The 11,126-nt window shown below is 45.4% G+C and overlaps 1 protein-coding gene across 1 annotated transcript in view; it reads right to left on the bottom strand.

Annotated features, from left to right (window-relative positions):
* Positions 1-10,583, bottom strand: part of MAP3K14 (mitogen-activated protein kinase kinase kinase 14) — a 39,103-nt gene extending 28,520 nt beyond the window's left edge. Inside the window, exons 1-2 of the mRNA XM_083469570.1 lie at positions 10,092-10,583; positions 237-509 (exon numbers count right to left, since the gene is read on the bottom strand). Of these exons, the coding sequence (XP_083325696.1) occupies positions 237-489 (253 nt within the window). The 5' untranslated portion in view covers positions 490-509; positions 10,092-10,583. The remainder of the gene's footprint in view (positions 1-236; positions 510-10,091) is intronic.
* Between the last annotated feature and the right edge of the window lie 543 nt (positions 10,584-11,126).

An 11,126-nucleotide genomic window follows, 5' to 3' on the forward strand; every position in this document is an offset into this window, starting at 1 on the left:
ATTCTGACATACCAGCTCCTTATACCTCAGCAGTTGGGATCTTCCTGCAATGGTTGGTGCGTGAAGCAACAGCAATCATGGGGTGTGTTGGCTGAACAAGTTTCCCATTAGTTGGGCTGATGGAGTTGCAGGTCTGCTAGAGGGTTTTGATGCAGAAAGCTACAGCTACAGCTTCACCCCCATCCACAATCCAATTTTACCCCCCCATCCACTCAGCGTTGCAGCTCCCCACTTACATTCTGCCTGGGCAATGATGGAGATGGAGGCTAAGCTCCCTTTCCCACTGTCTTCCTTGGCAGTTCCTTTGGCAATCACGTCGCTCAGAATTTTCCACGGTCCCTGGAACACATTTTTCTCTGGATCCTCTACTTTGCAAACGCTGCTCTTTTTCTCAGTCACCACCTCCTTCGGTCCTTTATCCGTAGGAAGCTCCTTTGGGTGCCCAACGATAACTGGAGCATCTTGGCAAGCTATTTCCATTACAGCCATCTCCTCCTTTTGCTAGAAGGCTGGAAGATAAAGCCCACAAAAAAGAACAAGCCATTAGAATAGATGCCCTCTCTTCATAGAACCATAGTACTATGGGGTAAGACAGGACCTTTGAGAACATCTAGGGCAACCCCCTAAATGCAGGAATCTCAGCACATGGTCCAGAATGTGGAGACCACACACTATTGAGTTCTCCTTCCCTCTCACAAACACACTGATGATGTCTGATAACAGGGAGCATTCACTAGCGAGGGAAATACGCAAGGTGGTCCCATGACACACATGCGGACTAGAGACCTCTCTCTCTCACTTGCTCATAATTCACATGTCCTTCTCAAGCAAACCACACATGCACACAGGCCACACATTCCTATCTTGCCCACACACACCCAACACACACCAGCTATAAATACATATCTCTCCCAAATGCATCTCACATATGATGGGTGCCTGCAGGAAACTGGGGGTGTGTGTGTGTCAGGGGAAGTAAAACACAGAAAGGGTGGAATGGGCTAATTTCTCGCCAAAAAAATGAGAAGGATTGTGCCTGTATGATTTGCCTCGTATCTCAGGTTCTAACTACCACTACTACTATTTCATCTTTATTCATTATATGCCGTACATCTGACTGGGTTGCCCCAGTCACTCTGGAAGGCTCCCAACAAAGTATTAAACACACAATAGAACCTCAAACATTAAAAACGTCCCTGCAAACGCTAGGAACTTGCTTAAAACCAAAATGGGGAAACTGAGGGTTATGGTACATGCTGGGGGCAGCAAAGAAGGCTTTCATGGGCACTATGGTGCCCGTGGGCACGGGATTGGCAATTCCTGCTGAACAGGATGCTTTGGGCAGTGGTTACAAGGCGGCTGTTCCTTCCTGTTCTGGGTGGTGAGAGGGAAGGATAGATAGACACATTCTCCCTTTCCTTCCCCCACCTCCATTTTCCTTGCTGTGTTGCATCACATTAGAAGGTTCAGGTCTGGGCTGGTTGCCAGTCCTGACTGAGAGCATTATATTGCTATTTAGCGTGGGCGGGTGGGTAGGGGAAGACTCTGGGGAATAAGAAACCAGGAAAGGCATTCAGGGAAGTGGGGACAGTTCTCCTATAGCATGTGAGAAGCTTTTAAAAATCTCGTGGCACATTCCTCCTCCAGACTTCGCTTTCAGGGCATGCATTTTTAGGGAGGCTAGTTCTCTCCACCCTCCCACCCCCGGTCTTCCATCTTCTCAAATGATGCCCTAATACTCCATGACTCAAATGCTCTCAACCTGACCTTCTATCTCTCTCCCCACGCCCAACCCCTTTCTGTCCTTCAATATTCAGTGTTTGAACCAATTTAGACCTTTGGACTAAATTGGAAAGCTCACACCGTCCGCCATATGTCTGGTTCCTTTCAGACCCTTCCAGACCCACCCCCCAACAGTGCAAACATGAGAATATAGCAGAAAAATAAAGCAAGGATTTTAATGCAGCTGTGACTGGGCATCAGTGATGGGTCATCTTCCCCGCAAACGAGGGGGAAAGTGAGGCTTGTCACCAAATACGGGGTACCTCGGGTTACATACGCTTCAGGTTACAGACTCCGCTAACCCAGAAATATTACCTCGAGTTAAGAACTTTGCTTCAGGATGAGAACAGAAATTGTGCAGCAGCAGCGCAGCTGCAGCAGGAGGCCCCATTAGCTAAAGTGGTGCTTCAGGTTAAGAACAGTTTCAGGTTAAGAACAGACCTCCAGAACGAATTAATTAACCGAGGTACCACTGTATTGATAGGCATTTTGAGCTATGTCTTGCGTGCAGTGTTTCAGTGCAAAGATAAAATTAAGGTTTTTTTATACTCCATATTTGGTAGCTTTCAATGGCATACAGCTCTGAGCTTTGGATTAAGCGAGCAGACTCTCCCTGACAGGGAAAGGAACTGCGGGGCACACTGCTCTCTTAGACACAACCGCAGCTGTATCAAACCGATCCGGCACCCGGCCTCCTGACAGCAGAGAATCCTTTCCCTGTTTCGCAAGGCTTTTTCATGGCAAGGTGCCTGCCAGTTTTTCGCCTCTCCTTTGAGCTTCACGCTAGCAAAGGGCACTTCCCTGTGCTTCTGATGAGCCAGAAGCAGAATGGGGGAACCTCCGGACACTGCACCCAACTGGAGTGGGTCTTGCGAGAGACAATGTGCTGTCTCCAGCTTACAAGCCTTGTCCAGGCTGGGCACCCCTGTCTTCCACCGCTTCCTGGCACAGGCAGATTTCCAGACAGGCAGAGGTGGTGTCGGCTGGCTGGCAAGGGTGTGGCAGAGGCTCAATGAAGGGCTGCACACACACTTTCTCAGTGCTCCTTCCTTCTGACCACATACACAGTACAGCCTTTTTTCTGCTTTTAGGAAGTCTGTCCTCTTTGGGCTGTCCCCCCCCCTTTTAATGCACTTCTGCAAACCTTGGGGTTCCCTCAAACAAGTAAAATACCTCTGTTTTTTCACTGGCCCTATTTTGGCTACAAAGCTGTTATTGGGAGAGCGGTTTAGTCCCATATTATTTATTCTTATTTAAACAGTTTATATATCCCTTAACTCCCATGGTTTATAAAAAGGCAATGCAAAAAAAGGAAGTTAAAACTATAAAATCTCTATTAAAATGCCTGATGGATGTTGGGTAGGGAGGGGGGAGTGTCTGACTTCAACTGGAAGGGAGTTCCATAAAATTGTGCCCTCAATACTAAACTCACAGCTCCTGGTGGATACAAGCCCTGCATCCAAGCCGTGGGGGAGCACCCTAAAAAAGATCGGTGATCGGGCAGGGATATAAGAGATTGGGAAGTCCTTGCAGTATCCTGAACCCAAATTGTTAAGGGCCTTGCAAATTAATACAAGCACATTGAACCTGGCCAGGTAGCATATAGATTTTTGTTGTTGGAGGTGCGGTTTTTTAGTCTCTATAAAATTTATTTAATTTTCAGATTTTGAAATTTACAAAAATGGTCCTGGATACTATGATGGTCTATGGGATCAAAAGCCACAGAGAAAATGAGAAGCAGAGTCAAACTCCGGCCACAATCCTGCCCTTGCCTTTACTTGACCGTCAACGCTTACCTTTCCACAGACCTCTTACGATTATTGTTTAGAAGACCATTTTAAACCTGCCTTTTAACTTCAAAAAATGCCCAAGGAAGTTCACAATATAAATGAAATTAAAAATAAGGGCAGCAGTAAAATAATTTTAATTTTTTAAGAAATCCGCAGATAAAAAAAAATTCAGATTAAAATGATGGGACAAAATGCTCCACACAATGGGGAAAGTATCATATGCTTGCCAGAAAAAGAAGTCTTCACACCTAGGCACCTTTCCACCTGTGACCAACACCCTTGGCCCTGCTGAACTTGCTGCTTCAAGGTCACAGCTCACCTTGATAGTTCTGGCTTCTACCTCCCAAGGCTGCTTCTTGGCTTTGCACCAAGTGACAGCCTCTGTCTGAGAGCCTGCTTCTGCTGCCATCTCAGTTCCTGTAATGAACGCCCACGGCCCATTTCCCAACACTGATAATGCACTCTGGGCAGGATCTCCTCCCATGTTCTAGTTTGTAAAGCTACCAGGTATGAATGGGGAGTCAGCTCGGCCTTTTTTCCGCTGAAGCTTGCCTCAAGTGTTTCCAAGTGCACTTCGTGCAAGGATTCCCTTCTGTGTTTTGAGAAGGGAGAAGTTAGGCCTCAAAAGTGAAACCAAGTCATCTGATTGCCATATACAGTAGTTGCAGGGGGAAGCGGCGAGGTTCTCACAAATCACCGCTTCATTTTAGTAAGGCCTCAAGCCTCATCTTCCTGAAAGGGAACAGGAAGCAAAGGCCCTCCTTGTTAAAATAATATTTAGCTGCCCTTCCTGAACCTATTCAGGAAGGTACAACAAACAATAGGGCGCTGTTTCGGTGGTGACCTTATCTACAGCAGAGAAGAAAGGCTGCTTCCTCTCTGCAAGATGCTTTTTACCCAAAATCGAAAGTCATTGTTCCTTGTCCCAATGTAACCCCTGCCTACCCAAACAAGGAATCCTAGGGGGCCTGAGCTACATATTCCTGTGTCAAAAGAAATAAATAAAACACTTGTGGCACTTTAGAAGTGCTAACAGACAGACTGATGCAGAGGTGGGCAACCTGTTGGTCCATAGTATGAATAATCTGCCTGATGTCAGTGTCCAGGTAGAGACAAGGTCTGGATGAATGCATCCAGAATCAGAGATGGGAGAGGTTTCCATTTAAAATGCTAGACTACTGCATCCACACTTCCTGAAACAATACAGGTGGCAACCATTTTGTTGCGTTCAACTGATGCACGGGTTGTTTTGGAACTGGAAGAGGGCATAACAGGGCGCATAATGGGGCAGGCTTATGTGTGCTCCACCAAATCATGTGAATGCCCAGAATGCAGCCCCTGCACAAACGGGGAGATGCCTGTCCGCAAATCAAAGCACAGCCACCCTTCAGCATTTGCACTTTTTTGAACTTGCAGTTGTCTAACTAATCCTCAATTATTCTTTTTACAAGACTATGTGTATTAGGGGAAAGTGTGCATTGCAAGCATGCATGTCGTAAAAATGCATTATATCAAGGAAACTGCTTGCAGAAGTGTGTGTGTTTGTGTGTTAGGAGAAATGTACACTAAAATTATGGCAATTTTTTGGTGAGGAGGGTCCTTTTCCAGGTCAAAACTGATGTGCAATTGCAAAGAACAAACCTAAAACTGGAAAAATGATAAAACAGATAAACCAGAACCAATAAATTGATCTATTAACCCTAACTGGATTAAAGGTTGTCCTGTTAAGAAAGGGGTTGCTCCATTTCATTTTTACTTAAATAACAGCAGCCATGGTACGTGGGAAAGTGGTAGGTTAGTCTTTTCTCATCACACCACAGACTCAATGAAAGCTGCCCCTCCCAGAGCTGTTCCTCATCATGGCAACTATTTGATTGCAGGAGAAAACCAAACCACACATTTAACAGTGTATAGTTTGGCTTTGAGTCTACAAGGACCATGTGCTGCTAGCATCCCATTGCTACATTATTAATCAAGACATGGAAGCTGAATTTGCAAACCACCAATTCTGGAATACTGTATGTGCTTTCCAGCCTGTGTTGCATTTTTAATTTTACACATCTTAGGCAGAATCAGGCAGGAAACATCTGGCAAGCAACCACAGCAGCAGCTGTCCATTCATCAGCAATGAGGTATTTGAAACTTGTGTGTTGTATCCCCGCCCCCCTTAAGAGAAAATGTTTCATTCCAGCGTACAGTGGTACCTCAGGTTACATACGCTTCAGGTTACAGACTCCGCAAACCCAGAAATAGTGCTTCACGTTAAGAACTTTGCTTCAGGATGAGAACAGAAATTGTGTTCCGGCGGCGCGGCGTCAGCAAGAGGCCCCATTAGCTAAAGTGGTGCTTCAGGTTAAGAACAGTTTCAGGTTAAGAACGGACCTCTGGAACGAATTAAGTACTTAACCCGAGGTACCACTATAATACAAAGAAGCAATTTGTACCTTGTATCTATCTTGGCAAAGCTGCATCTCAAGCATCAGCAATTTAAACACTGAGGATTGCTTTAAGCCAGTCACAGGGTGTTCCAAAAAACTACAATTTCATCTTTAATACACAGTGGACTTGAACCCATGAAACCTTATGCTGCAATAAAAGTCTTTAAGGTGCTGCAAGATTCTTTGTTGTTTTAACCCTAGGTTTGTAAACAATTGATCACCTGGGTGATCAGGAATTGTCTCCAAGCAACCAAACGGGGAAGAGTTTGTAAAATGAAAGAGAATTAGTTTGTTTTCATCTTCAGACCGAAGAAGATATGTGTCAGATGGTAACTTATTTACAAGACTAAACCATATTCCAAATTTCTCAAAATACATCCTGTAATGTTAAGGAGAAGCACCAAGCAGACACAGCATATGCTGGATTTTAATATACACAGGAAATCTTAAACTGCTATTAATAATGTTTTAAGACTATTACATTTCCAGTTTTGTTTTTTGTTTTTTTAAATGCAAATAAGGATTGGCATGTCTTATCATTGCACAGCACATTGCCACAGATTTGTAGGGGGAAATGCATGAAACTGGAAGCCAAGAGAATATTGACCTGTTAGACTCAGACTGGCTGGACATCACACCCACAGGAAGAAAAACAAAGTATAACAAGCCACTGAAGCTTCAACCACAAGAGCATAAGAGGAGCCTTCTGGGCCATCCCATCCAGTCCAACATCCTGTTCTCACAGTGGCCAACCAGATGCCCATGGGAAACCCGCTTGAGGTTTCCAGAAACTGCTACTCAGAAACATAACTGCCTCCAACCACAAACCACAGAAACCCTACCTAGCCTGTCTGTGGTCTCTGAAACTCTACCAGACACTATCCAGACCATATTACCACTCTAGCATTAACTTTGATAGTTTTGTCCACATTGAACAAAAATGCACTATGCTACAGCAAAGTTATGAAACTCAAAGGTCCGTACATTTTTTTGCTGGCCTTGGTAGCAAAGGCAAGACCTGTTATTGTTAGGATCCATCCCTCGCCATTGGCACAATTTTCTATGCCTGCTTGCCGAAAAGCCACATTATGTTCTATGGGGCTTACACACCTAGGGACGCGTGTGTAGAGGATTGCAGTCCTGACCTCACATTGCACCTCCATGGGAAGTCAAGGACAATTCCCCTTCTGCAGCTCTAAACCTTAGGTGCTGGGGGAAGGGATTACAGTGGTACCTCAGTTTAAGAACAGTCCTGTTTAAAAATGATTCGGTTTACGAACTCCGCAAAACCGTAAGTAGTGTCCCAGTTTGAGAACTTTACCTCGGTCTAAGAACGGAATCTGAACAGTGGAAGGGCACCAGCAGCGGCAGGCCTCATTTGGGAAAGCGTGGCTCAGTTTAAGAATGGTTTCGGTTTAAGAACGGACGTCCGGAACAGATTAAGTTCATAAACGTACCACTGTATTATTATTATTATTAGTAGTAGTAGTAGCAGCAGCAGTATACCACCCTGTACCTGTAGATCTCAGGGCAGTTCACAACATAAAATCACAATATGAACACAAAATACATGATAAAAATAGAAACAAAAACAACCCAAGAATCCACAACACAAAGCAGCCAGTCCCAACTTTTCTTGCTAGGTTGTAGACATAAAGTAAAGCAAGCATCTTTTCTATCACTACACTGAGCTCTCTGAAGGTCAGTGCAATTGAAGGGGTGATTTCTCTACCCACCCACCCAAGTTTCCAAGCTAGAGGGGAATGTTGGGGCTCCCCTTGCCATCGCTGCCTTTGGGCAAAAACTAATGTGGCAAGAATGGCAAACAGAAATGTAAACCCAAACTTACAACCTTTTTTCTTCTGATAGGTCTTTGGCCCAATTGACAATGCCTGCCTCCCCTGTTTTTGTGGCTAACTGCTACACTTTGCCTAATTTTCTTGAACGCATTTATTTTTAATTTTGATTTAATCTATATTAGACATTTCTAAAAGAAACTGAAAGCCAAGGTAAAATGCTTTATAACTTTCAGACCTCACATTTCTGGTGTAGAGCCTGGCAGGCTACTAGCTTGCTATTTGAAAGCTACTGTAGACAAGAAGAAGCCTGTTAGTCCTGGATGAAAAGAGCTGCTAGACGAAAGAATATGGGCTATGCTGTTATGTTTGGGCTAAGTAAGTGTGTGCAGGCATCCTGGGAAAGGGCAAGTAAAGGTTCGCAGGAAATAAACTCCTCACATGCTGCTCACCAAGGCTTACTGGGAGGCATAACTTGCTATGTGCTGTAGGGTGCATTCAAGCTTATTTTCCTTTTTCCATCCCATCCCTCCTCCAAGGTTCTCACAGTGGCACACATACACCCCTGGAAAGTAGGTTAGGCTGAGAGGCACCCACGTGGCCCAGAATCACCCTTTGGGGCTTTGAAACCAGTCAACCCAAGTATAAGCCCACTGCAGTCATTACATCTTGCAAGGATAATACCTAGTGGTTTACAGTGGTGCCCCGCAAGACGAATGCCTCGCAAGACGGAAAACTCGCTAGACAAAAGAGTTTTCCGTTTTGGAGGTGCTTCGCAAAACAAATCTCCTATGGGCTTGCTTCGCAAGACGAAAATGTCTTGCGAGTTCCTGCAGGTTTTTTTCCCTCCCCCCCCCCTTTTCTAAGCCGCTAAGCCGCTTATCAGCTGATCCGATAAGCCGCTAAAAGCCGCTAATAGCGCTAATCCGTCAATGGGCTTGCTTCGCAAGACGAAAAAACCGCTAGACGAAGAGAATCACAGAACGGATTCTTTTTGTCTTGCGAGGCACCACTGTATTTACAAAGCGTTTGTACACTCCTCTTGAGTGCCCAATAAGGTGCTGAGCGGGGAGAAGAGACCTATCTATCTATACAAAACATGCATACTGGGGGTGGGGGAACAAGTAGCAAAACTTTCAGGCAAAGCAGAAAACAGCCTGCCAGCTTTTTAATTCTGTCAGCTTCCTCCCAATTTTAATTCTGTTAACTTGGCTGACAGCTCCATCACAGAGCAGGAGACTCTTAAATCTCAGGGCCGTGGGTTCGAGTTCCACAGTGGGCGAAAAAATCCTGCCTTGCAGGGGATGGAACTAGATGATCCTCAGGGGTCACTTCCAACTCTATAAATAGCCAATGGTTCTAAATTCTCAACAATGGGATATTAGCTCTGCCCAAGGCATGATAGAGAACACCGGGAAAAGATAGACATAATATTTTACAAGGACAGGAAGAAACATCACAGACAGAATATATTACCACACACAGGAAGAACAAGGATATAGTTTGAACGCTTCACCTGCAGGTTTATAAATCATTTAATGTGTCCATACAAATGGAAGTTGTTAATGTTGGAGTTGTTGTCTAAGGGATTGCTATGTTGACTGGAGTGTAATTGAAATTAATAAGATTTTGGAACACAGAAATAAAGTAAATAATCAAACCATCAATTCTAGCATGCAGAGGGGACACCGAAATTATATAAATTGGCATCTGAATGATTGATACTAGTAACTGTATTCCAATTTGGCATTGCTATAATGAGGCTGTTATTGGATTATTGCAATTGAAAACTAATAAAAATTATTTTAAAAAATAAATTCTAAATTCTCATCCAGAGACACTTAGGTGGTAGGAACGAGAAACGGCCACGCTAGGGTAAGCAATAGGTGCGGCAAATTGGGACTCCGCACCTGGAACGGGGGTGGGGGGAGTAATAGCTTGAGAGAGCTGCGGTCCTTCCTCCAGAGACTACAACTCCCATCATCCTCGGCCGCCGACCGGCGCTGCTTTCGCACAGGATGGAGGAAAAAGAAGCCTGAAGGAAGTTTTGGCTGAGGAGCGCAGAACATATATACACATACACACACACGAACATACCCCTCTAAACAGCGAATAGCGGGAACGGGCTGAGGGCTGAAGAGACGAGGGGCAAACCAGCGGGAGAAGAAAATAAGTTTTTTTTTGGGGGGGAAACCCCCCCTCGCGCACACGGGAGAAGCAGCAACTTTAGGCAGCCCAAACACACCCCTTTAAAAAACAAGGTGCGGCACAAACCAGAAACCCACCTGTCGCGGGGCTGGGGGGAGAAAAGAAGAGACCCACAGCAGGCACTTCCGGCCTCCTTCCCTCCTCAGGCACAGACTGACAGGAAGCTTAAAAGCGGACGCCTCAGGGTGGAGGGGCAGAGCCGGCCCCGCCCCGCCATCCCGCCTCCGCCCAATCAGACGCCGCTATTTTCTCGAAGCCACGCCTCTCCCCGCCTGCTTTCTCCCACGCTGCCTCGCGCCTTCCCCCCGTCCACCTCCCCGCTCTCAGGGGAGGGGGTGTGGGACAAAATGGCTTCAGGGATAAGCCACGCCCAGGCGGCGAACGAGGCCGGCGGTGACGTCACCCGCGCGGGCGTGTTCCTCCTCCCGCCCCTTTCAAGGCCCTCCAATAACGCTTCCTCCTTTCTTCCTGTCTCGTTCTGATTGGTTCCTGGGAGCTGCCCGTGATTTCCTATAACTACTTTGGCTGCGGGAAAACGCAGTACAGTAGTAAGAAGAAGTGCTGTTTTTCTAAAAAAAAAGTTTAGGGGGTACTCTCATTTTGACTCAAGACAATCACCATTTTATAGTTCAAATCGGGAAAAATACAATAAATAGACAAAAGTATAAATATTCACAAAATGTTTAGGTGTCTGCGTCCCCCTAGGAAAAAACCCAATAAAATAATAATGGCTTGAGAGCGTTATTCCGGCTGGATCTTTTTCAATAAAGTGTTTTCTCGACGGGGACGGGTGTGACTCGAATTCAGAACGGGACTGGCAAGATGTTAGTCTTTCCCAGCATACACACACAAATTACTATGTAAGACAGTAAATCTGTTAAACAAAAATGACAAGCAAGGACTGTATGATGACTTGCACATGTAAGCATATGGTCTCAAACTGACTTTCTCTTATATGTTGCTTTTTGCGACAATGGCGACTGCTACTACTGATCCTAAGCTAAATAGTTTAGTTGCCCAGCCCTGCTTCGGATCCTCCACCAACTTCCGTCCCTTCCCGAACCCACAGCTCTCAACTGCCTCACCTGCAACATTGAAAGCCCCATCCAATC

The sequence above is a fragment of the Podarcis liolepis genome, assembly GCF_965112155.1.
Source record: "Podarcis liolepis genome assembly, chromosome: 13".
Classification (NCBI taxonomy): Eukaryota; Metazoa; Chordata; class Lepidosauria; order Squamata; family Lacertidae; genus Podarcis; species Podarcis liolepis.